The sequence below is a fragment of the Lepidochelys kempii genome, chromosome 13 (assembly GCF_965140285.1).
Source record: "Lepidochelys kempii isolate rLepKem1 chromosome 13, rLepKem1.hap1, whole genome shotgun sequence".
In the NCBI taxonomy this organism is placed as follows: domain Eukaryota; kingdom Metazoa; phylum Chordata; order Testudines; family Cheloniidae; genus Lepidochelys; species Lepidochelys kempii.
In genome coordinates, this window is record NC_136392.1 from 8,705,699 (window position 1) to 8,732,616 (window position 26,918).

At 39.6% G+C, this 26,918-nt stretch overlaps 1 protein-coding gene and 1 long non-coding RNA gene across 2 annotated transcripts in view; one reads left to right on the top strand and one right to left on the bottom strand.

Moving 5' to 3' along the window:
* Positions 1–26,918, top strand: part of LOC140896958 (uncharacterized) — a 32,784-nt gene that overhangs the window by 1,014 nt on the left and 4,852 nt on the right. The window contains exons 2-8 of the long non-coding RNA XR_012154651.1: positions 2,406–2,502; positions 7,946–8,149; positions 8,593–8,667; positions 10,513–10,573; positions 13,774–13,922; positions 23,807–24,182; positions 25,838–26,411. This is a non-coding gene — a long non-coding RNA (uncharacterized LOC140896958). The remainder of the gene's footprint in view (positions 1–2,405; positions 2,503–7,945; positions 8,150–8,592; positions 8,668–10,512; positions 10,574–13,773; positions 13,923–23,806; positions 24,183–25,837; positions 26,412–26,918) is intronic.
* Positions 598–26,918, bottom strand: part of SS18L1 (SS18L1 subunit of BAF chromatin remodeling complex) — a 34,449-nt gene continuing 8,128 nt past the window's right edge. The window contains exons 3-11 of the mRNA XM_073309172.2: positions 25,570–25,654; positions 24,284–24,428; positions 18,666–18,863; positions 17,438–17,602; positions 15,848–15,949; positions 15,187–15,279; positions 8,659–8,778; positions 3,253–3,380; positions 598–2,968 (exon numbers count right to left, since the gene is read on the bottom strand). Coding sequence (XP_073165273.1) covers positions 2,942–2,968; positions 3,253–3,380; positions 8,659–8,778; positions 15,187–15,279; positions 15,848–15,949; positions 17,438–17,602; positions 18,666–18,863; positions 24,284–24,428; positions 25,570–25,654 — 1,063 coding nt within the window. The 3' untranslated portion in view covers positions 598–2,941. The remainder of the gene's footprint in view (positions 2,969–3,252; positions 3,381–8,658; positions 8,779–15,186; positions 15,280–15,847; positions 15,950–17,437; positions 17,603–18,665; positions 18,864–24,283; positions 24,429–25,569; positions 25,655–26,918) is intronic.

The window sequence follows — 26,918 nt, forward strand, 5'->3', positions numbered from 1 at the left end:
GAAGGACTGCCATTGAAGTCACTAGATGTACTTGCAGTGCATAAAGTTAAGCATAAATCTTTGCAATATCAGAGCTTTCGTCTCCATCTTTTGGGCCTGAGCCTGCTCCCATTAATATCATTGGGAGTTTTACCTGTGACATCCATGAAAGCAGGGGACTAATCTGCAACATAAAGTTACAGTCTATCCTCCAGAGATCGGTTCAGCATAAAAGTATAATGCTTGATCTTTGCAGATTGAACAAGATTTAGAACTGGGGTTCTCAAACTGGGAGTTGGGACCCTGCAAGGGGTCATGAGGTTATTACATCGGGGGTTGCGAGCTGTCAGCCTCTGCCCCAAACCTGCTTTGCCGCCAACATTTATAATGGTGTTATATATATATATAAAGTGTTTTTAATTGATGGGGGGGGGTCGCACTCAGAGGCTTGCTATGTGAATGGGATCACCAGTACAAAAGTTTGAGAACCGCTGATTTAGAACATCTGAAAACTGTAGTAGGTGTTTTCACATGCAGTGAGCTTTACCTGAAGTACGACAGATTATCGGGGAGGGAGTGTGATGAGGCATTGTTTCCAAAAAGTCTGCAATAAAAACTGAATCTCCCATAGTTATTACACTGGTCCTTTTAAAAAAGTCTTTGCATCATAGGAAAAGTACCATCAATAGGCTTCTCAATCAGTTCATTTTAACTAAACCAGTTTCAAGCATTCTGTATTACAGAAAATGATACAATTAATGAAAAAAGTCAAAATGCTGGCATCACTTTTTGTTTCCACATTAATACATAAAAATGGACAACACATTAAATAAACATTTCGTTATTAACAATTAGAAATATTAACACCAAAAATCATGTATAAATTAGGAAATAAATGTACAAACTATTTCCAAAGTGCTCTTTCAAATACAGTATATACACAACATTCAAGAAATTCTTAATGTAAGACATTTCAGATAGAAGTAATGTTGCTGTTTAATTTTTTTTAAATGTTGTCCATATTCTCTCAAAAGGATTATATTAGCACTTTCAAAAACCACATAAAAGGCATATTTTCAAGCTGGCAAGGAACAATATTGCATTCTCCTGGCTACCTGTAACATTAACATAGATTAGAAAAACCCCTCAAACTTCTTTTCTGTGCCCTATTTGATATTTATAAGTACTCAGTTGTATGAAAACACCAGCAGGAAGGAAAAGAGAAATGAAGAATGAATAAAAATGCTAACTCCATTTCACTGATCAGCAATTAGAAGTGTTAATGCTGCAAGGGCAGAGCTTGAACAACATTTAATAATAAACCATTTAGCTATCAAGTATTAAGATTTTCCTTTTCAGGAAAAACAAATCCAAACCTGAATCATGATATCGAAATTTTCTGGGTGGTGTTAGTTTTCAGAATATAAAAATTCCACAACTCAAAATATAATCCAATAAAAACCTCAAAAGGAGAAAACTCATAGAGGGTATATTTAACTCCATACTCTCAAGTTCCAGTTAACCGTAAGGTATTATTTCACTTTTTAATAAAATGTATATTAAATAAATTTTAGCCATTTTAACCCTTTAGTCATAGACAATTTAGACATATTTTATTCAGCAGTAAAAATCCCATTAAAAAAATGTAAAACTGAATATAAACTACTTTTTACTTTTATTGTTCATTTTGGCTTTTAAGTACCACTGTCCCTATATTTCTCATTCTCCCTCTATAGGTTTTCCTTTAATGGTTGAATCCCATTAACAATCACCTTTCCATATGCATAATGAATGTTCACAGTTAAAGCTGAATTACTGATTTTTCCTTTGAAACAAAGATGGATTTTTTACACCAATCCTAAATTACTTCTATCAAGCTACTACAGAAAAGCAAAAGCGATGAATAACTGCAGAAAAAGTCAATTTGATAACCTGATTTTATTTACGGTTAGAATGCTTGCTAGAAAATCTGAACTAGGGTAGGGCAATAGAAGAACCAGAAATTAAAGAGCAAACAACCAGCAACCTGGGAAATTTGGCCTGAATATTTATAAGTTGTGATAAAATTTGGAGTAGCATATTTAAGACTGGAATGTGATCACGTTTGTCAGCTAAACATGATATGAAGCAATACTGATTTCTAGTAGACTTACAGATTCATTCCCAGAGTTCTCTTTTATTTCTTTCACCATGGCATATACCATACTTATACCATACTTTCATGGATCTAAAAAAGGTGCTTCTGGATATTCATATTTCCTTGAAAGCAGGTTTTGATCATCTCTCTACACCTTTTACTAAAAAAATGTGGAATTGTGCAGATATTACGTTAGAAGACATGGGTAATCAGCTATATAAATTGGCTGAGCATAATGTCCTCAGCAAATGAAATATTACTTCAGTTGTTTTTTATTTTTGTCTTATAGTGTGGAAATTGATTCAACATAAAGAACGCACCCGTCTCCATGCTGTAAAGTAATACAATTGAGAGCCATGGATTTCAGAGGCTGGCATATACAACAGGTAAACTGCAAAGTATCCAGTTAAACATAGGTTCATAACCTACATTAAAATAACTGCATGGGCAGAGATGTGACTGAGTGATCTTCGTATTTAGCTGGATTGCAGAATATCCTAGCTGTTTCCCAGATCTGGGCACATCAAAACTCTGATCAAATGACCCCTAAGCTATTTAGAAACATCAAGAATGGGGAAAAAAACCTCTGCATTGTATCAACATACATACTATACACAGCACCAAATATATCAAACCATTAAAGCATTGTCTTGTTACCAGTAGTGCACTGCTTCATATCCAGCATGAAATGAACACTGTTCACATAGAGACGCTGCTTTGTGCTAAGGGGTAACCAACATATTACAATTAATCAAAACTGCCAGTACATCCAGTTCAAAAGATGGATATACTATTGAAATGAATCAGATACAGGAGCTTCTCACTTTATTGCTGGTAGTTTCCATATTGACCCTGTTAAAAATTACAAAATACGACACATTAGAAGATAATATCATTTCTGTGTCATGCACTCAGGGGGCTGAATCAGATTACTGTCTTTTGGTTTACAAAATTGGATGGGCCCGATAATGCATTGTCAATACACTCACATTGGATTCCCTACTATGACAATGGATCTGGGTCTTCAACCTCATAGCTTTTCCTATGTGCAAGAAAAAGCTGAGTTCTTCCAAGGCAGGACATCCTGAAAAAAAGGCTAATCCAGACCCTTTATGGCAGACGCTAAAATAATTTACCTGCTCATAGCCATAAGGCCTCTGTTGTTGGGCAGATGGTCCTGTCTGAGAAGCTCTGTAACTTCCATACTGCTGCCCCTGTCCCTGTTGGTAGCTGGAATACTGTGAAGAGGCTCCTTGTGCAGGACCTGCAAAGGAAAGATAGGAAGAACAGTAAGAGGCCAGTATGGCTCTGTCAGAAGCTCTTTAATTACCTGAAAATCAAAAAGGAATCCTACAAAAAGTAGAAACATAGATGAATTTCTCAGTACAAAAGAGTAGTACAAGAAGGTAGGAACAAAATCAGAAAGGCTAAGGCACAAAATGAGTCATGCCTTAAAAGGGACATAAAAGGCAATAAGAAGAGGTTCTTTAAATACATTAGGAGCAAGAGAAAGAGGAAGGAAGGAAAGTACAGGCCCTCTACTTAGCAGGGAAGGAGAGATAATAACTGATCACATCAAGAAGGCTGAGGTGTTTAATACCTATTTTGCTTGCTCCACTAAAAAGAGTGATTAATGGTGATCAGATACTCAACACAATTAATGTTAACGACAAGATGGAAGGAATGCAAGTCAAAATAGAGAAAGCACAGGTTAAAGAATATTTAGATAAGTTTAATGTATTCAAATAAGTAGGGCCTGATGAAATTCATCCCAGGATATTTAAGGAACTAGTTGAAGCAATCTCAGAACTGTCACGATTATCTTCAAGATCTCATGGAAGACAGATGACTTCCCAGAGGGCTGGCAAAGAGCAAACATACTACCTATCTTTAAAAATGGGAGCAAAGAAGACCCAGGGAGTTATAGAGCAGTCAGCCTAACTTTGATACCTGGAAAGATACTGGAACAAATTATTAAACAATCAGTTTGTAAGCACTTAGAGAATCATAGAGTTAGAAGGAATAGGCAGCATGGATTTATCAAGAACAAATCATGCCAAACCAACATAATTTCTTTTTTTTGAGAAGGTTACTAGCCTAGTGGATGGAAACAATAGATGTGATATATCTTGATTTAAAAAGGCTGTAAACTCAGTCCCACACGGGGTGAAAGTAAGGCGGTACAGGCCGGTACTGTGTACCAGTAAAAAGTAGCCGCCACTACTGGCCCGTACCGCTGACTTTAAAGCACTGCCATGCAGCTCTTTAAGGACCCTGCTTAAAACGCTGCCGCAGTTAGCACTTTGACATCGCTGCCCCTTTTGTGCCCCCCATCAGTGGCCCTGCCAGGTCCCTATTGGCAGGGCCGCCAACTGGGGGGCGCAAAAGGGGCAGCAACGACCCAGTAGGGCTGCCAGTAGGGGGGTGCAAAAGGAGCAGTGAGGCAGCAGCGCAGATGGGTTTAAATCACCGCTGGAGCCCCAGGCAGCACGGACCAAGCAGCACATACGGGCTTGCTGGGAGATGCTGACCCCAGCCCTGCCCCTTCTGCCCAAGGCCCCAGTAAGAGCTCCATTTTACTTTTACCCCGGTCCCACATGACATTCTCATAAGCAAACTAGGGAAATGTTGTCTAGATGAAATTTCTCTAAGGTGAGTACACAACTGTTGAAAGACTACTCAGAGAATAGTTATCAATGGTTTGTTGTCAAACTGAGAGGACATATCTAGTGGGATACCATGGGGTCAGTCCTGGGTCCAGTTCTATTTAATATTTTCATTAATGACTTGGAAAATGGAGGGAGTGTATGCTGATAAAATTTGCAGATGACACCAACAGGGGAGGTGTAGCAAGCACTTTAGAGGACAGGATTAGAATTCAAAAGGATCTTGACAAATTAGAGAATTGGTCTGTAATCAACAAGATTATATTCAATAATGGTTAAGTGCAAAGTACTACACTGAGGAAGGAAAAATCAATTGCACAACTACACAGTGGGGAATAACTAGCTAGATAGTAGTACTACTGAAAATGATCTTGGGGTTATAGTGGATCACAAACTGATTATGAATCAACAATATTATGCAATTGAGAAAAAGGTTAATATTTTGGGGTGTGTCAACAAGAGTATTATATGTAAGACACAGGAGGTAACTGTCCTGCTTTACTTGGCACTGGTGAGGCCTCAGCTGGAGCAGTATGTCCAATTCAGGACACCACACTTTTGGAAATATGTGGAGAAACTGGAGAGAGTCCAGAGGACAGATACAAAAATGCTAAAAGGTTTACAGAACCTATGAGGAAAGGTTAAAAAAACCTAACTAGACATGTTTAGTCTTGAGAAAAGAAGACCGAGGAGGGACCTGATAAGTCTTCAAAGGGTGCTATAAAGGGGACAGTGATCAATTGTTCTCCATGTCCAGTGGAGGTAGGACAAGAAATAATGGGCTTAATCTGTAGCAAGGGAGATTAAGGTTAGATATTAGGAAAACCTTACGAACTATAAGGGTAGTTAAGCTCTGAAATAGGCTGCCAAGGGAGGTTGTGGAATAAGAACAAACACCTGTTAGGATGGTCTAGGATTACTTGGTCCATCCTCAGTGCAAAGGGGCTGGACTTGATGACTTCTCAAGGTCCCTTCCAGCCTTACATTTCTATGGTTCTGTGATTAAGATAGTGAAACCTATGACCAAAGTTTGATTTACCCAGGGGAGGGCTTGTAGTTAACAGCACTGAGACAGGAGATTTAGGTTTTATTCCTGCTCTGCCACTGACTTCCTAGGGTAACTCACTCTGTGAGTTGGTTTCAATAGCTTTAAATTAATGACAATATCTACCTTCCAGAGATCTAAAGGCTGAATTCAGTAACTGTTATATAGCTTTTTGAAATTTCCCCAATGGAAAAATTGACGGTAGTGCAAATATTTATTTTGAGTTGGATCCCTACACATTATCTTAATTAATCCATTACAGTAGAACCTCAGAGTTATGAACACCAGAGTTACAAACTGACCAGTCAACCACACACCTCACTGGAACTGGAGTATGCAATCAGGCAGCAGCAGAGACCAAAAAAAAAAAAAAAGGTGCAAATACAGTACTGTGTTAAAAGCAAAATACTAAAAAATAAAGAGAAAGCAGCATTTTTCTTCTGCATAGTAAAATTTCAGTCTATTGAGTCAATGTTCAGTTGTAAGAATTTTTGAAAGAACAACCATAACATTTTGTTTAGAGTTACGAACACCTCCATTCCCGAGGTGTTAGTAACTCTGAGGTTCTACTGTAGATAATTTCATTATTTAAAAGATAGGCCAAAAACGTTATATTTTTTTTTATTTACTTCATTGGTTTTAATACTGTAATAATACTGACTTTTTCCTGTCAGTTTTGGTTGTCCTTCCCATTTGAAGGACGCTGCATTCTCCATTTTTTTGTTGAAGACACACATTGTCTAGTGATGTAAGCATGTGTCCGATCCTGGTCCTGACACTGACTCCATTCATCATTATGGGCAAGTCACTTAAACTGTTTCCCCATCTGTAAATTAGTGATATTTACCCTGACAGGAGTAGTATGAAGACTAAATACTGATTTAAATGCTGGGTATTATTATTGTTTTTGATGATGCAAAAGTCAACATAATTCTACCTTTTTTTTTTTTTTTAATGTATACCTGCATCAGTTTGGGAATAAGATTAGTTTCTGTAACACTGCCAGCCTCTGCGTCAGAAAAGCCCGAAATATCGTAGTCTTTATTTTCAGAAAATGCACAAGCAACTTCATGCCCAACCTGTGAATGCTATTGTGAGCACAAATGACCAGCTACACACTTAACTGGTCTGATGGATATGCAGATACTTTAGTAATACATGCAAGTCTGGTGACAACTGCATGTGGATACTGAATTTTTTTAAAATTTATGTCTGTAGATTCTGTGTTTAAACTGCAAATGGAGTTCTTTTAAAAAATTTTCTGAGGTACTGGTGGATATTTTGGGGGAAAATATTTAGAAGGTTGTTCCCCACCAGTTTTTAACATTGTTAACCAAATTTTGGGCCTATAATTTAAACCTATAATATTTGTCCGGTTTTGGTGGTCAAAAATGTTTACCAATATTGCACAGCCAAATTAAAATATTTTAATATAGTGATCATAAATCTAGGTTTTATTGCTAGATAGAAGGATAGACATTCAAGGTTGGTACAATTGCATAGCTACAAATAGTCTCAAGGGCAGACCTGGAATCCAGAGCAACCTCAGAACTATGATGCCTCGGACTGGCGATATCAACAAGGTCAAGTTTTCAAATTTGGAGTAAAGCAGGTATGTGCACTAGCAATCCTTGTTCTGGAGGATAGTACTTGGACCATCCCTAAATCCTGAGTCCCTGTTTTGATGGACCTAGGTTCAGATTACATTCCTCCTGTTCATTTTAGTCACATAGTTTATAAATAAGTTTGTACAAATTGAATGAACTGCATTTCTACTCCTGGGTCACAGCACAGAAGATTGCCAGCAACTGGTGCTCCAAACCATTGAAAAAGGCTAGGTAAAAACTAGAAAATAAGGGCAAAATTTCTGAGGACTGTGAAGCGCTTAAATTAAAGTCAGTCTAGTAGTTTTAACAATTTTTTATAGTTTGCCTTTTATTTTACTAGGATACAGATGATTAAAAAGATACTTCTTATACTAGAATGCTGCCAAGGTCAGCAAGTAATGTATCTTGTAAGTGCCAGTGAAGCAAATCAAAGCTTCTTTTCCCCACAAATGGTCATTCACATCCTTTCTCAAATCCTAAGGATATTTCTATTACTTATTGTTTTATATAGCAGTCTCAAAGCCCTGTGATGTGGCCACCATCCTGTGGCTGAGCATGTCCAGACCATTGTTCTTGGAGACCACAAACACCATTACTTGCTGATCAGCAATATGAAATGCTCTCTTCCTTTGAGGGACCGAAAGTGCTGCTTCTAAAGTACCCTAATCTGAGTAGAGAGATCATGACCAACTATCAAGCCTGGATTCTCTACATGGTAGGGGAGAGCACCATTTTGTGAGCAGAATGGCCCCAAAATTTCTCATTTAGTGCACTAGTGCAAGAATATTCAGATCACATTCAACCCTTTTCCTCACCAATGGACAGTAAAGCATATACGCTATTGCAAGAAATCTATGTGAGGTGATAGTGATTTTGTGGGATTCCTCCCCCTTTACATTATATAAAAATTTCACATTTATGAGGCCTGAGCACTAGTATAATAACCCGCCACTCACACCTGTAAAAAAGTCAATAACATGGGGATAAACATGCTGTCTGTCTACACAGCTTTCCCAGCCGTTGGTGTCAAGGAGTTAGAGATCCTGTATGATGTGTGATAACATCCACTGAGCTGAACCAGATACTACATTTGTTATAAGTTTAAGCTGGTGCCTTGAGCTACAAAGGGAGATAGACAATTTATCTGTTTGTTCCTAGGTACAGAATGGATGCATTTATACCAGGGATTGCAAACACAAGACATGCTAAAGAAGACTTCCTCACCATATCCAGGTTGTTGTCCTGGATAGCTTTGCTGATTTGGGTACTGTTGCTGTGAATATGTTTGCTGTTGCGCAGCTCCCTGTTGGTATCCTGCCTGCGGCTGGCTGTACTGGGAATTTCCTAGAAAGGGGAAGATTGATAAAGTTTATGTACTGACTCAGCAGCTGTCCCAATATAGCTGCTGATCACACTGAAAATAACTGAATGAGGGTCCTTGATATGAAACCCTGAAAAGGGTATTCCTTTAAAAAAGAAACTTCCACTATATTTTACCAATCAGTGAAGAGGAGATTATTCCTCTGGTTATTTTCAGTATATTTGAAGAGGCTGTGTTTTTGTTTGGTGTATGAAAAAAGTTTTCTTTAAGAAGTCTACATGCATGTTCTCCCCTCTCCCCCCCCACCAGCTGCTCCCTTTTCCTCTTACATTTTAAACATCAGCTCTCTTTTAATTAAAAATTTTAAAATAAAATATACATTTAAAAACAGCACAATAACTTTGTTTCCAACACATTATAAATTAGGAAAAATATACACTCCTAATTATATATTTTTCCTATGATAACACATAAAGACCAAGTAAAGTCTATTCCAGGGGTGGCCAAACCACGGCTCATGAGCCTCATGCAGCTCTTTTACAGTTAAAATGCAGGTTTCGGAGCCCCCCATATCCCCCCATTCTCTGCCTACCAGACTGATTGGGGGAGCTTGGGGCTTCAGCCCTTTGGTGGGGTGATGGGGCTAGGAGCTTCTGCCCAGCAGAGAGCGGGAGTCTAGGGGTTTCAGCCCCACGGGAGGCACCTGCCAGGGCTCGGGGCTTCAGCAGGAATGGGGCTGAAGCTCCAAGACCCCCAGACCCCACATGGCAGAAGCCCCAACCCCACCACCCCACCGAAAGGCTGCAGTCGCAAGCCCCGGCAGGCACGCCCTGGCTCTCAAATTTCTGAAGATTGTAGTATGCAGCTCTGGTCAGTAAGTTTGGCCATCCCTGGTCTATCCAAATGCACATCCTACAGTTTGTACACAGTCATATTCATGTATTTATTTGGATACTCTTATCTAGCATTCTTTAAGAAAACTGACTTTTAAATTTCTGGGTGATCAAAATTTCCCCAATATACACCAGCCAATTTGAACTGCAAAGGTTTATCCTTAATTCACTAGGTTTTATTTTCCATTAAGTTGATATTTTGGCTTTCCTCTAATTTGTGGTAATCTACAAAAAGCAAGTGGGTTGAAAAGGAAACATTACCACATGAACGTTCTGTGTGACCAAAACATTGGGCCTGATTCTTCACTCCTTAACAGCTGGTATAGTCATTACACTGATGTAAAGTGGGTGTAAAATGTTACCCAATAAGAATGGTAGCATTTATCAGCCATTTTATACAGGTATAAAGAACTACACAAGGTGTGAGGCAAACAAGAATCAGGCATATTGACTTTTAAGGAAAATAAAACATAATAAAAGTTAAGGCTAAACCACTGTGGTTTGAATTAGTGCACAATGGAGAAACTTTGATCACTTAAAATAATAAAGAAATTTACTTCATGTTCTGTCTTCATACGTGTTTTTGTAAGACAGATTTTCATAAATAACATGTATTTTAGATTGCAGGGATCACTTACCTTCAGTACTGTGTAGAATTCTGACACTGGTTACCAGGTTTATTTTATTTTAATACATACATTAAAATTTGTTGTAGTTTGAAATGTTGGAAGATTAATTGACTTCAGTTTAAAGTATATATTATGGCTTTTTTTGCCACTCTGTTTTTCTCACTGTTTTCTTTTGGAGATGAATATGTCTAATTCACCTAGTAATAACATGCTGAATTTACTTTCTGTTTTGCAGCTTTTTCTATCCTTTCCTGAGTGCTGTCAATAGGTGGCAGGTGATAATGAATCATGCAGAGGTGAATTCCAACTCTTATAATATAATTAACTCAAAATATGCTGGACATTGGAGAGTTGCTGGAGGCAGTTACTTATTCCTCAAAAGGAAGTCCTGTACAGAATTATTCATTACACAAAAGCTAATTTTGGAATTTATAATTAATTTAAAAGCGACATTGTAAAAGTTGTGTGGCCCAAAATTTGACCTGCCTTTTTTATTTTTAAGTTAGAGGGGCTTCACCAACCAATTCTTCACAGGAAAACCCTGACCCACACTGCAATGTAAGCCCAGCGTTAGTAGAATTCGAATGAGAAGATCATGGGTTTAATGTACACTCATTTGAGCGTCTACACTAATTTGTAACTCATTGTGGAACCCTGGGCCCCAACATGGGGTCTATTGTCTACATTGTATTATGTAGGCCCGAATGCAACCACCCATATCGCAGACTTCCTAGTGCCCTCCCAAAATGCGGCTGCTCTAGCCGTTTGTTCATAGTGATGTGTGGGAAAACTTGACCGTGCAGCAAACTTGACTGTCCAGAGGACAAAGAAAGTAGGTCAGTGGGATACTTTTGGTGGACTACCTGAGCATGAGTCCAGTGGAGCTGCTTATATTGCCTGAAAAGCAATAGGCTTGAACCCTGGGTCCTGGCTTGACTCAGGGTCGGACCCTCCATCCCCGTGGAGTCCAGGGTCCAAGCTCTGGATTACTGTGGTTTGCATGTAGATGGAAGGAGGGTAAGGTTTGAATTTGAGTTCAAACCCTGGGCTTACAGTGCGGTGTACACATACCCTAAGTCTCCACAACACACAGCCCACCAGAGCTGTGTGACCTGCCTGCTGTGCAGGCAGATGTTAACAATGATATAGATTCTGAAAAGAAAGATCCTACCCTTCCCTGGCGTGAATCTTATGACTCCACCCAGTGCAAATGCAACACATGGCAGTTAGACACAGCAAGGGAAGGGGAGAAAGACTCTCCTTGGCTAAATGACTGGCAATCATTTGTGGATAAACCAATGGGTCACATGGCTGATTAGGGGTATGGAATGGCTGCCATAAGAGGAGAGATTAATAAGACTGGGACTTTTCAGCTTGGAAAAGAGACAACTAAGGGGGGATATGATAGCAGTCTATAAAATCATGACTGGTGTGGAGAAAGTAAGGAAGTGTTATTTACTCCTTCTCATAACACAAGAACTAGGGGTCACCAAATGAAATTAATAAGCAGCAGATTTAAAACAAACAAAGGAAGCATTTTTTCACACAACGTACAGTCAACCTGTGGAACTTCTTGGCAGAAGATGTTGTGAATGCCAAGACTATAACAGGGTTCCAAAAAGAACTAGGTAAAGTTCATGGAGGATAGGTCCATCAGTGGTTTAGCCAGGATAGACAGGGATGGTATCCCTAGCCTCTGTTTGCCAGAAGCTGGGAAAGGGTGACAGGGGATGGATCACTTGATGATTACCTGTTCTTTTCATTCCCTCTGGGGCACTTAGCATTGGCCGCTGTTGGGAGACTGGATACTGGGCTAGATGGACCTTTGGTCTGACCCAGTATGGCCATTCTTATGAAGACATCTGGCTCACAGCTCCAAAATGGGTCTGTTAGCTAAGGAGTGGATCTAAGACTCACTGAGCTGAAGAATCCCCAACAACCCCTCACGCTCACATATGAAAATTTTGGGGATATGGTCCCTCTGTTCCTCCCACTTTTCACCACTGGAGCAGCCCTATTCTAAATAAACACAGTTACTACAGTCTTAGGATGGATAGAGAAGGCTGGGAGAACTATAAAGCTCAGCTGTTTTATTTGGCCAACGGGGTTTACATGATGTATATATCAGGAGTCAGGATTTGGCCCTGTATGATTTTGTTTTAAAGCAAATATGCTTTCTTTTTAAAAAAATAAATTCAGTCACCCAGCATTCATAGGACTAAATGCTACCCTATAATGCACACTAATTCCTATATGCTTCGATAGGAGTTAATATTAGAATTTTATGGCTGAACTTGATCCATAATGAGCAATACTATACTATGGAACTAGTCTAATAATAAAGGAAAATCAGTAAGGAAACATTTCATTTTCAAACTTCCACAGGGTTATTGTAAAACAGAGTAGTGGGTTAAAAACTAAAATGATATTTTAGAAAACTCATTTCAGATACCTTGACAGAGTCCTCCTGAAATGACTTAGAGTAGTTACTATTTTCATTCAGATATTTAATTATATTCATAACTTTCAACACAGCTCTACAAATAGATTATATTTTAAATCTGTTTTACTCTTTAGAATCAGATTTTGTTTTTCAAAAACATGCAAAGTGCATTGGCTTTAATTTGGAATTTGTTGAATCCTAGAGCTGCATAAATTCCATTTTTGTGGAGCTCACAGCAGGGGCAGATGGGATGTAAGGGGTTGTTTATTCATCTACATCACTGAACATGCAAATAACCAGCCTACCCCGAAATGGATAGCTTTTCTAATTAAAAACTGTCCCAAAGGTAAAAGAAGAGAGTCTCGATGACAAGAGTGCCAGGACACAACAGCTGGTGTCCCAAGAAGCCCTCCCACTGTATTTGCTTTCAGTTCATAAATAATAATTTCCCTTATTCATATTTCCAAGGAAAATAAGGCATTTCATTGTTATGGAACCCTGCAGTTTTTTATTGGAACTGTTAAAATATTTAAAGGGAAATCCAGTTTGCAAATTTGTGAACAACAAAAATGAACAAAGTCTCTACATAAAAGTTGGCTTCCTTAGATGAGACGACATAGTAATTTAATTTAAGTGTTTCTAGTGATTAAGCTCCCCAAAGTGTTCAGACAATAGGGTCATTAAATTGGCTGAAAATTCTACCATTCCTTTCTGGAATAAATATGCTGAATCTTGCTGAAATGACTGATATAGTGTCACTATTATCAAGGAGGAAAATAAACCTCATTATACTGACATTAAATTCTCTCAGCCAATCAGAGTGCCGGAGGCTGTGGCACTACTGATGTGTAATACTCAGGTTTTTCTCATGCTTGATTTGCAAAATCACAGTGGTACAGATTTTCAAAGGCACTTAGGTGCCTGACTCCCACTAATTTTCAATGGAAGTTAGGTGCCTAATTGAAAATCTTTCCCTGTATAATAATTTCTCAATAACTGTACTGTGAATACACAAATCTTTGTACTCTAACTGCTATAATCCCTTTGCTCCAGGTGGTTCCTGTGCTAAAAAATTTGCCTGCAACAAAAGTATCTGCTACCATCTCTTCATCTTAAACAGACTAACTCCAACATTTATATGAAAGAAAAAGCGTATTAAAAAGCAAAGGAAATGTGACTGTCATAGTGGTGAAGATGAAATTGTAAGGTTTCTTTTTAATGTTAAAATCCTTTGACTCATTTCACTCACAACTATTTCTCTCCTCTCTTATCCTCCCTCTTTGTTCCCTGTTAGCCAGCAAGGCTCTTCTCCCCAGAATAACTGATATATATTTGTTTACTTGCCATTTTGAAACATAATGAAACAAAAAATATTAGTTATTCAAGGGAGAAGACCTTCCTTGACCTGTAAAAAGGGAATGAGTCAGGATGGGGGAAATGAAATAAGAGAACAGGAGGAAGAAATGAGGAGAGAGAATATAAGACCTTGGAGCAGTCTGATAGCTTATGCCAGTTTTTGTATTTTTTCCCTTTTTCTAATTTTAAATTTGAATATTTAATTATATATTAAATAGTAATAACTCAAGTGCTTCCTGTTAACTTTGTAGGAACAACAGGCCTGATTCTACAGCCTTTACTCATTTCAGTAGTCCCAATTATTTAAGCTGTCGGGTCTTCTTTATATTTACTTCTATTGCTCCTCATTATCTGCTCTGCTTCCAATTTTAGTGCTGTCTGAAAATTAAGAAATACTGGGCCATCATTTGATCTCAGTTACAGGTGTGAAACCCCATTCATTTGAGCTTTTGACCAGTTGGCTTTTCACAATACTTAAAGACCAATATGTTCTCCCTCAATTTGAAAAAGTTTCCATCTATAGAGACTATTTGTTCCCTAATCTTAAGCCATTTTTCTAACTCTAGCACCTTAGTTTATTTCCCCCACAATGATCTCTGACTTTAATGGTTAATATATTAAGAGCCACTTATATCTCAATTTAAAGTTAAATGAAAACATCATACAGTATTTTTTTTAAGAAAAGAAATAATTGTGGTATTATAGATAATATTTCCTCACACATAAAAAAGTTTCTAATATCTAACACTATAACTACATCTAGTTGAGCTACACATGTTCTGTTGTCAGCGATGGGTTGTTTACTAGTGAACACAAGGCTTATGTGTGAGCTATTATCCATTAACCTACACAGTTACTAACATTATCTAATGTTGTGCATAGTGTTTAGAGATATATGTAATATAAAAGTTGCTATACATAACTAAATTCTATTTTATAGACACTTCTGAATAACGTTCAATTTAGGAAAATATTTTAGTCTAGCAGCTGAGCAGTGTTTTAATTCTGCAGAAATGCTATAAAACAGCTTTCATATTTTTCCTAAGCAGACTTTGTATTTTATGTAGCTTAGAGCTTTTGTTTGCATAGATTGCAAATATATCATCTCACCTCCTTCATAGTAATGCTGTGTGGAGTCCTCAAATGACCTGTCATAGCTCTGCTCGGTATAGGATGACTGCTGATATGCATAATCACCATGACCTGCAATCAGTAAGAAAGAGACAAAATGGACAAGGTTAATCAAAAAGGTTCATCTGATCCATAGTTTGTTTTGGCACATGTATTATATAATTGTGTGTGTGTGTGTACACAATGTAGAGAGTACCTATTATGTTTTATACATAATTAAATAATTACACACACACACACACAGTTTAAAGTCACATAGCTTCACAGATTAGGCCAAGAGAAAGAAAGAGCTCAAATGGGCAAATCTGAGGTAGATAGCTTGCTGGTGAAATGACAATGCATTTGCCAAGTCAGAAGCAGCACTCTTTGCTAAACTGAATGTGTACCCTATCCCAGAGATTCTCCTGTAGGCTTTCTGCTCTTTTCAGGATGCAGTTGGTAATGGTGCTACAAGGCATGTGTTTTACACAGAATCGTATGTATTGGGAACAGGAGTTGCTGGCATTTCAGGTTGGAAACAAATCTTATAGGTGATTTGGTTTCCAATTTTTTAACTCTTGAATATGGCAGTTGTACAATTCAGTACCACATCAAGCTCTGCTGAATCAATATTAGCGTTACTATTACTCAGCAAAATTACCATCTGGATAATATTGCTGGTTCATGGGCTCTGATGAGCCTTGTCCATGGCTGTACTGTTCACTGTAATACTCCTCCTGCCCCATGTACTGCTGAGAGGAACCTGTAAACCAAAAGGAAAGAGAGAGTGTTTTAAGTAGCCCATAAACCCAAAGGGAGATTTTTCATTATTTAGATATTCTTGAGATGAATAGTGTTTTCTTCTGGGAGAAATCACTTGAGTTTTATATGTTCAGAACTGTTTCAAAGATGTTTTTTCTCATTGGAAAGGAAAACTGTTTTTGCTAAATCTGAGAATGAAAGTATAGTTTAATATTAGAATTGCATAGCTGCCATAATAGGGCATGAAAAACCCTACACAATTAATCTACTCGCCTGAGTTGCCCAATAGCATAAAACCCAAAGGAATCCTGTGCTTAATAATATAGTTAGCATTAAATGTCTATGAGTATCCAATTAGAAAATAAACCAAAACTTCATAATTTAAATTCACTTTACGTCAGAATTGGCGTAGCAGTTTCTTCACTTTATATAATGGTTTTCCAAGATGTTTTCAGTCAAGATTGACAGTGGTACAATTACCCTTTGATGCCTATTGGAAATAATTTTCCTAATAATTTTATTAAGGCTTATCACGACTAAGTTTCCACACAAACATTAATCTAAAGGCCACTTGGTATTGGTTACATCCAAAATATCAATATAAGCATACACTCCCTACTATTCTATACCCTAGCAACACTACAGTTATAAGCATTGGCCAAAATACTTACAACAGGTGCAGACCCAGGAGGTACTTTCCTATCCTGGCGTGACACCTGGGGTTAAGGAAAGCTCTGACAAAGAAACTACTAAAGAACCTTGCTTTTTATACACTATAACAAACAAGTGATGTCATTGCTGGTTATCGGACCTTACGCAAAGACAGAAGAGGGAGTCACGGGACTACACCTTGCACGCGGTTTCCAATTAACCATGCTTTCCCTATTTCCCAAGCGTTACATAAAATAATGCTGGTATTTCTAGGGTCACTACAAATTTAACCCAAACAATTCTTTCTCATGTTTTTATTCTTTGAGCTTTTTGTTCATGCTAACATTCAAACTCAAAATCATAGTTTACTTAAGTCCAATGTAGGCCCATATTCCTACAGTTCCTTCCATCACCTTTATATTATATAAATCTATATTTATAACCGAAATCTCATTTGCAGAGACCTCTTCCTTATTAAGAACAGTATCACATTGGGACTAATGGCCTGATCCAAAGCCCACTGCAGTAAACTGAAAGAATTTCATTGACTTTAATGGATTTTGGATCAGACTCTTGTCTTTTTCTTTATACAGACAGATGATGCCCTGTAGGCTCAGTCATTTCTGAACTTTAGAAATGGAAATCTATGAAAATAAAACTAGAGCAAAACCTTATTGACATTCTACCTGCACCTTTCACCCTGTTTGGCATTTCCTGTCTTATCAACTTTCACTGGAGTCGCTCATTCCCAGATCATTATGGCTTCTGTGGTATATTTGTCTGTGACAGCAGGAATGGTGGCATAGCGACCTTTCTGGAACTGAATAGTGCACTTTACCTTGCTGAGAAGGTCTGTAAGGGCCCATGGGTCGCTGACCCATCATGCTGTTGCCTTGATTGCTCTGACTCATCATGGCAATGGAGGACTGTCCTTGGTAATGCTGGCTCCCTCCTTGTGCCGAGTTGTAGTGGGATGTTGCCGCTTGCTGGTGCATCATGGAGACTACAAAGAACATAGATACAATTGTTTTCTAAAGAGATATCACAATTCTTTTCCTACTCTTTTTTGAAAACAACTAAAATTGTCAGCCAATTTAGTCTTTTCAAGTTGCATTCAGATCATCATTCAGTGAATCCTCCACAAGGGGGACAGGAAAAAAAAGACAGAAATTGTTTACTTTTTTCCAGTGTGCATATTTAACTTTTCTACATTCTAATCTGAACCCATATGCTGATAACGTAATCAATTTATACCATTATTTTTCTGTCAGATATTTTAAAATACATCTGGTCTCAATAAATAACAGAAATCATTTCTGCAACATGATTACAGAAAAGGGCCCTGTATGAGGAAACTGAAATATTTGTTCTTCTTCACCTGCACCCTTATCTTCAGCTCCATTTTTTTTTAACTAACTTCCTCTTTCCTCTTCTACCTTATTTATAGGCCTGATGACTATAGAATTTAAGTAAATTGAAGTTACGGTATTTTTTTTTTTCTGAATTTCACATTACTTCCTTGAAAGAATTTTTTTAATATCTGATATGCTATTCATTACCCAGTGGTGAACATTTTTAAGAGACAGGGACAGATTCTCCATTGCCCTCTGGCCCCTCTGTGCCACTCCAGCAATGTGAAAGGCCTGTATAGGGAGTGGAAATATCCTCTGAGGAATATCACCAGCATGGACAGCTTCTTTAGCTGGCATAACTATTCTATGACAGCCCCTCTCACAGCTCAGAACATATCGGGGATATGTGTTGGGGCTGTCAGAGTATGACCAGAGTGCTGCTGCACTCTGGATATTCACTCCTTCCCCCACACGCTGAGGGCCATGAGAAACAGAATGGAAGTCAGAGTGACGCTGAGGCTATTCTGACTTATTCTGAGTCCAGAAAATACTGAACACAAAGGTAGTTTAAAACCACCTCTTTTGCATCTTTTTCTCCCGTGCAGGAACAGGGTTACAGAGTATGTACAGCACATTTTCACATGTTGTGCATCTTTGAGGCCACTGAAAAGTCCTTTCAAGCCCAAAAGGAAAGGAAAGGGAAGGGAACCTTACCTGGGTTAGACTGCATGCTGATATTTGTTCGAGAGACATAATTGCCTATTGACCCCTGGCCTTGCATTGGCACGTTCTGAGATGCAGGCACTGTATGGCTATAACCAGGCCCAGTTCCATGGCTGCTCACGGTCATACTCAGAGAGGTTGTGGGCATCGTATTCTGGCCTGACTGCTGCATAGACACGTGATTAGGACCTAATAGATCACAACAAGAAGAGTGATGCTGTTATTGACAACCTGCACCAAGTATAAAAAAATTTAGTGCCTTACCTGGATTCTTGTTATGGTACCTAGAAAGGGGTAAAAAAAATAAAATAAAAATATAAAATATTTTATATACCAAGGGCCATAAAATAAAAAAATAATACCGCTCCCCCAATCCCCATCATTAAAACCCCTGTGAGTTACAAACAGCCAAACGTACCACCTACTGTCTGTTATAAAGCTAGACTGAACCTTGTCCCTAAAGACTACCAAACTTGGCTTTGCTGAACTGCAAGCAGGAACAAATTTCAGAAGCGAAGGCTCTCCAACTAGCTTTTCCTAAGACAGAGGCAAATCTAATAACATGGTTGGCAAATGCCAGCTGCAGCTTCAGCCTCTAAACTGAATCAAGAACTCTGGGAGTATCCGAGCCCTTCAGTAGCTCAGGTGTTCCCTGACTAGGTTCAACCCCTGCTTCCCCTGAGGGTTATCAGCTACCCCTCTCTTGTAACGGGTGTTGTTGGGAGAACCCAACAGAGACTGACAGCTCCTCTATGCTGCTGTTGCATCAAACACAACTGCTCTGTGCCCAGCAGCAGTACCAACAGACTTTCTCCTCTGCTAGGATTTAAAAAGATAGAAGAACGTACCCAGGGACCCTGACACCAGATGGGCAGTGGGAGAGAGAATGGTGAGGTATCACAAGGCCCCATAAAGGGGAGGGGAAGAGAGGAAATGGAGGAAGAGGTCCCTCAGTAAGCCCGCTATATAAGGAGAAAGGGACCCCCACCAAACCTAATCAGAGTAGAAAGGAAAGAGGGGGATGAGGGCACTCGTCCTGCCTCTGCAGCTATCACATCCTCTTCCTTCTGTCTTCCCTGAGCTTGATTGAAGATACCCAATAGTTTCAGAGGGAAAATTCTCCAAAACACCATGCTAACCCCTACTACCGTGACCATTATCCTTCCCTTCCCAATTCATTTGCTGACTTGATCCCTGTGCTAGGAGTTCAACCTCTGGGATTCATACTAACAGTATCTTGCTAACTGTGACTGGGACACTGTATGCTTGTTTGGCTGATTTTGCTTTTATAGAGGTCTGTAAAAGCCCAATCCAAAGCTCACTGAAGTCAACACAGAGACTCCGACTGACTTCAGTGGGTTTTGGATTGGGCCCTAAATAAGGACAACAAGGTTTTGTAGGGGCCTCTGAGCCAACCCATATACTAAATGCAAGTTTTCTTCAGTGAACAACCAAAAATGTAGAGCTCTGTATTACCAAGCCTGTTCTTAAGCATAAACAACACAAAGTGATTTCCTGGCACCCACACTTTTGGGGGATGATCCCACAGTTCTTTCCTGACTTGGCAATTTACGAATTCCTGATCTCCTCTCATGATGGTGAGGGGGTAGAAACTCCCAGTTTTCCTTTGCAGTTGCACGATACAGGAAAGAAACTCATAACTTCATTCAACTCTCCAGCAGCATGGAGCCTCACTCTTGCTCAGGGTCACTCAGTTGATAAAGCTGACCTTGTTTTTTCATACACATAGCTGTAAGTTGTGGTCAATTATCTGTGGTACTAATAAAAGCCAACAGTCAATAAGAATAGCTATCAATATGCTTTGGTTGTACCCGGGGGCTGTAAGCACTGTCCTACTTAACTTATCCTATGTTTAATTATCTTAGTTCTTACTGTTATTGGATAACTAACTTCAATTATGCAAGACCAGGTTCTTCTTTCATATGCAGTATTGTTCTAAATTCTTTTAGCAACTTTTTGCAAACTTAGTCATATTTACTGTGCACTGTTTCATATTGTTGCAAGACCATTTAGATGGAGACACATGCAGAATCTCCAAATAAGAAAATGTTTTCATGTTATTTTGCTTTAATTGATATTAATTTTATTTACAGCCTGAACAGCATCTTAAAGTTTTTTGAATACCAGTTTTCTGTAGGTATTCTTAAAGTATTTACAAATATTTGAATGACAAAACTTGCTGTAGATTGTTTTATTTCCCCCCTTATAGAGAGACTATGGGCTAGATTCTCAGCAAGAGTAAACAGGTCTGTTTAAGAAAGTGGAGCTTTATGGCTCCAGCAATTTATGGCTGCTGAAGTCTAACCCTACAATTATGTATGTCTTATAAAGCTGACACTTATTCTTCAGTGAAACAGAAGACAACATGGAATTTGAATGAAGAATGGAGTTTGTAATCTCTCTGAGTGAGAGTCCTTCTGCTGATGGATCTTACAAATACTGCAGGCTCAATTAACTACAGTGTTGATAACTCTTGCAATATTTGTTGGTTTTCTTAAAGCCCAAGATCCCAGATTTATGTTATTACATGAGAATCTCAGCTTTCATTTAAAAAACAGTATGTTTCTGGCACTCATTGTTGCAGATAAAAACTTGAAAACATGACCCAAATGTACTTGAAGCTTGAAAAACTGAAGGCAACAACAAAAAAAAAGCACCTAACTTTTTTTTTTAAAATCTTGCAATTTTTATAAACCAACCGTGTGATTTCTGGGGTCTGAGTCAGGATTTTTTAAGGAATGGGATTAGCAATACTGTGATTGACCACGAGTGGTACGGCTGACAGACTTTACAAACTGCACCAGTGGAACTTGTAGACTGGCTGTTTAAGTCTGGTGGTTTTCGCTGTACATTCAAGGCCTGAGAAATAACTGACTTCCAATTGGTGTACTAGGTGGCCTATCAGAAATGCTAGAGGTAGTTTCTGTCCACTTCCTGGTAGACGGTTGTCCCATCACCAAAATCACCATCATACTTGGCACTTGCTAGCTGTCTTATGAGAGATGTTAAGGATTGAATAGATGTTGGGAACTGAACTACCTTCTCACTTCTAGAAGGGATCCTTCTAAGACCTGACTGAGGATAATGGAGGGTCAGTGTGCAGAAGCTTATATAGCTGCCCCCTGTGCTGTACCTGTGATGCTAAGTAAACAGAGAACTTCAGTTCTGTCCTGCTGCCACTCAAACATTTTCACAAGTACTAGAGCTTCATTTTCAGAATTGCATGTACATTTGTGTACCAGTTTGCAAAAGTTACTATCATCCAATGGTTGTTCAGTGGCCTGTGTGAAATTAATGTGTCAGTCTTAGCCTAGTTCTCAGTGCACTGGTGTTCTCATCACAATATCAACTGGCATTAATTAGCTGCTTTGCTGACATTCTCAGCAGAAACCAAGGATTGACTGGGCATTGAGACTAAACTACTTTCTCACCCCCTGAAGTGAGTCCCCTTAGGTCAGGGTTGACGCCCTTTGGTGGGGCAACACAGGGTAAACTTACACTGCTGCTGCCTTTGCTGTTACCTGTTCTGTGGATAAATAGAGGACTTCAGTCTCCAGGGCTGTCACACACACACAAATGTAAGGAAAAAAACAACAATAGTGAAAATGTAGCTCAGGGGTCGGCAACCTGCGGCACGTGTGGCACTCTGCTGCCAGGTGGAGTCCTGGTCGCCCGCCCCGCTCAGCCCGCTGCCGGCCTGGATGGATGGAACCCTGGGCCGGCAGTGGGCTGAAAGGGCCGGTGGCCAGGACCCCACCTGGCAGGGGCTGGCAGACAGAATCCCAGACCGGCAGTGGGCGGAGCGGCTCAGCATGCTGCCAGTCTGGGGTTCTGTCTGCCGCCCGCGCTGCTGGTCTGGGGTCCTGACTGCTGGCCCCACTCAGCCCACTGCAGGCCCAGGATTCCATCCATCCAGGCTGCTCACAGGCAGGGTCCCGGCCGCTGGCCCCGCTCAGCCCACTGCCAGCCAGGGGTTCCGCCTGCCACCCGCGCTGTCAGTCTGGGGTTCCGTCTGCCAGCCCCGCTCAGCCTGGGATTCCGTCCATCCAGGCTGGCAGTGGGATGAGTGGGGCTGGTGGCCAGGACCCCAGACCAGTAGCACCGGTGGCAGATGGAACCCCAGACCAGCAGCGCGCTGAGCCACTCAGCCTGCTGCCAGTCTGGGGTTCTGTCTGCTGGCCCCTGCCAGCCGGGGTCCCGTCTGCCAGCCCCACACAGCCCGCTGCTGGCCCGGGGTTCCATCTGCCGTCTGCACTGCTGGTCTGGGGTTCCAGTTCACCGGTCCTGCTCAGCCTGCTGCCAGCCCGGGGTTCCGTCCATCCAGGCCGGCAGCAGGATGAGCAGGGCTGGCGGCCGGGACCCCAGACTGGCAACACGGGTGGCAGACGGAACCCCAGACTGGCAGCGGGCTGAGTTGGGGTTCTGTCCACCAGCCCCTGCCAGCCGGGGTCCCGGCAGCCAGCACAGTTCAGCCTGCTGCCAGTCAAAGGTTGCCAACCTCTGATGTAGCTTCTCAGTGCACAGAACAATCCTTGCTGACTGATTTCTGTTGTTACTGAGTACCAGGCAGGAAGAACACTGCAATAGGAATGCCCAGAATAAACTTTAAAGGTCCAATTCTTTAAAATGCAAAACTATTCTAAGTAGGACTCATCCATTAATTTACAGAGACACTAATAATTTGAACCAAGAAATAGCTAAGTAGTTTCATGACATACATCTGCCCCATAGTCCTTGGGCCAATGTTTGTGGAACAATCACGTTTTCCTATGTTTAAAAACTTGTTTTTCCTCTCCAATACTTTGTGAAAGACCAAGGCAAAGGGAGAAAACTGACTAAATGATTATGAAGTGGAATAGTGAAACTGACCATACATCAAATGTCAAATATAGAAAAAAAAATAGAAAAAAAAATCTCTTTTCTTTCAGTTACATTCATTTATGGTGCTCTTGCAACAACACAGGTATAAAAAATTCATACAGAAGTGTGTTTTTTAAGTTTACAGTTTTCCATTAAAAGTTCTATGTAAGCTATTTGGTTATACTATACAACATTTTAAAGGCTACTCTAAAAAAAGGAAGACTAATGTAACTGCATTTTATTTTTGAAAGGGTACTTATCTTAGAAGAATTCTGAAGTCTGAGGACCTAATCTTGCAGTTTTTACTCATGGAAACAATCCCTGCTCACCCTATCCATCCCATTGACCTTTATGGGGCTGCTTGCATGAGTGCAAAAGGGTTGCAACATACAACTCAATGGATGTTTATTAGTAAAACTATTATGGTATTTAATTTTGAAGTATCTTTTTATTGGTGATTTTCATTGCACGTTTTAAAATATTTTGTTTCACATTTATTTCCCCTACATAAATTTATTAAGTGGACTGGAGCACTTGCAGAATCCAAGCAGCAGTATAAAACTGATAAAACTGTAGCCATTTTGTGAATATTTCAGCATGTGCCTGAAATTCCCATGTGGCTGAAAGGTGAGTTACAGAGCTGTAAAAGACCTCTTCTAAGTATATTCTGCATTAATGATTTTGTTGCTGGGCAACCATAAAGCAGCACAAAGGGGAACAGAGCTCACCATTGCTAATCTGACTCTGCATGAGGGAGGAAGGAGGAAGGCCTGTCCCAATTGCATCACTGAGATTGCTCTGTGAATGGAGAGATTGGTTGGATGCATTCTGAGTCATTCCTCCTGGGCCCAAATTCATGTTTTGCGTTGGTGGCTGCAAACAACAAGAAGGGGAAGCAGATTTTTGGTTAGGTTTTAATTAGAAAAATAATAACCCTGAAACTAACCTTATTATGAATACAAACTGACTCATCTGAAAGTGTGCTTCCAGATTTTAATCTTACAGATTTGGGGCCTGATCCTGCAAACCTTTATTCACGTAAGTATTCCTTATTAGCCACTGGAACAATTTACCAAGGGTTATGGTGGATTTTCCATCATTGGAAATTTTTAAATCAAGATTGGATGTTTTTCTAAAAGATGTTCTCTAGTTCAAACAGGAATTAACTCAAGGAAATCCTATGGCCTGTGTTATGCAGAAGGCCTACATGATCACAGTGGCCCCTTCTGGCAGCAAAATCTAAGAAAATATGGTCTCAATCCTGCAGTTCCTATGCAGGCAAAAATGCCTTTGAAGTCAGTGGGAGTTTTTCCTGCAAGAGTACTGCAGAAACAAACCCCATATCTTTAGATCACAGCTGTCAATCTGGCATAGGCATTTTGCATGATTCTGTCACTGAAGTCAATGACAAAGCTGCTATGGACTTCGGTGGTGCAGGACCAGACCTTTACAGTAGGCGTATCACCAAAAAAACAGGCTGATAGTTTATGAAGAAACATTATGCAATATTTAATCATGAACTGGTGGCAGATTTAAGGACCAGTGTACTGGTACAATTCAGGACTAGAAATGGCAGCCTTGTACCATGAGAAAGGGAAGTTTCCAGTGGCACACACAGCACTTGGTTAAACCCTAAGAAGGTCCTGAGATATTAGCACATACACTAGTGACATTTTAAAATACAGAAAAGCTATTTTTGGTTATTTAGAGATTTTTTAATAGATCCTGTTGAACCTTGTACAGTTGGATTCATGATAATTTAGGCACCTGGCTCTGCAGGTGGTAGGATTAAAAAAAAAGTCCTGATAAATATTTGAAAATCAATAAAAACATCCATAGAGCAGTTTTTCTATTACTGTCCGTTGAAATCCAGAACTTTTTTTCAGTATTTTTTTCCTAAAAAGGTTTATTAAAAATGGCTAACTAGTAACAGCTTTTTGTCACCAATCAATACTCAAATAATTGTCTCCTTGGTATAGTTAACATTGTATTTGATGTTAGTATTGGTACTTACTGCAGGAAGCAGGGACTGCATATTCTGGTTAGAGTCTGCTATTGTTGCCAGGTAAACCAGGTTTCTGTGCAAGATTTGTTGGTATCTAAAAGATAAGGAATAGAGCTTACTTTGGGAAGACTTAACAATACCAACATATCCCATTTCATGAATTCATTGCAGCCTTGGCTTCTCTGTGCTATCTATAAATCATCAGTAAATGTAAATTAGCCCACTCTCTTCCCATCTTAATAATAATAATGACCATTTCTGTCCTGCCTCTTTTCAGAAAGTCTCAAAATACTCAGCAACTGTTTTACAAATGGGTAACTTCAGCAAGTAAAGATGGTGAGAGAGACAAGCTTTCAAGCTTACACAGAGCTTTTTTTGGGGTCTCAATAAAATATATTACCTCGCCCACCTTGCCTCTCTAATACCTTGGGACCAGCATGACTACTACAACCCTGCATACGTACTTGTTTGAAAACCCACTGAACGAGTGGCAGAGACAGGTATTGAGCCTAGAGACTTGATTTCTTGTCCCCTGCTCTAACAACTGGTCACTTTATGTCAACACAGTCCTAAAGAATATAAATTCTGGAGCTCCAGAAAACAAAACCTTTTTGCCCTGCACGCAAGCTCAGGAGAACAACACCCTTTCAAGAGTGCTTTAACTCGCATGCTTACTGCCATCCACTAAAACCATCTGAAACATTCACGCTTCGTCCCAGTCATCAGTGAACTTGAAAAGATCATGATGAGAAGCAGGAGAGAACCTAGAAACAAAACATTAAAAACTGGGCCACTGACCCAGGAGGAAATTCAAACTTCTGGAAGCTGGAGAGGCACCAAAAAAGCAAAAGGTAACTTCTTTTACTGTATGACTTTTCTTTTGGTGGGCGGTGGGGGAAAATGAGGTAGCAAAATGAATCCAGAATGGTGACAAGAATGAAAGTGATGGAAAGGAGGAGAGAAGCATGGTGCAGAGAAGGTACCTGAACTCCTAAGGCTTTGAGTTATTTTTTAGTGTTCAGGATCTTTTGTGAGTAAATACCAGTGCAGGAAGTAAATACCCATCTCCCTACAGAAAAGGATTCAGATCTCCTGTGATGAAGTATTGAATCATTAGCACATAACAAGGCAAATGCCTCTCTCTCTGTATACACACTTTCCTTTTTGAAAGAATAACAATGCCTGCCCCCCTCAACTTGACCCCTCATTGGGCAGGTTTGGCCTGTTCCTACTGAAATCTAATCCATGTTTACAGTAAAAGTGCATTGCCTTCATGATTAAGAACAATAAGCAGTGATGGAAACTAACAAGACTTTATTCATTTTATTTTGACATGGATCACCAAAATCCTTGATCTC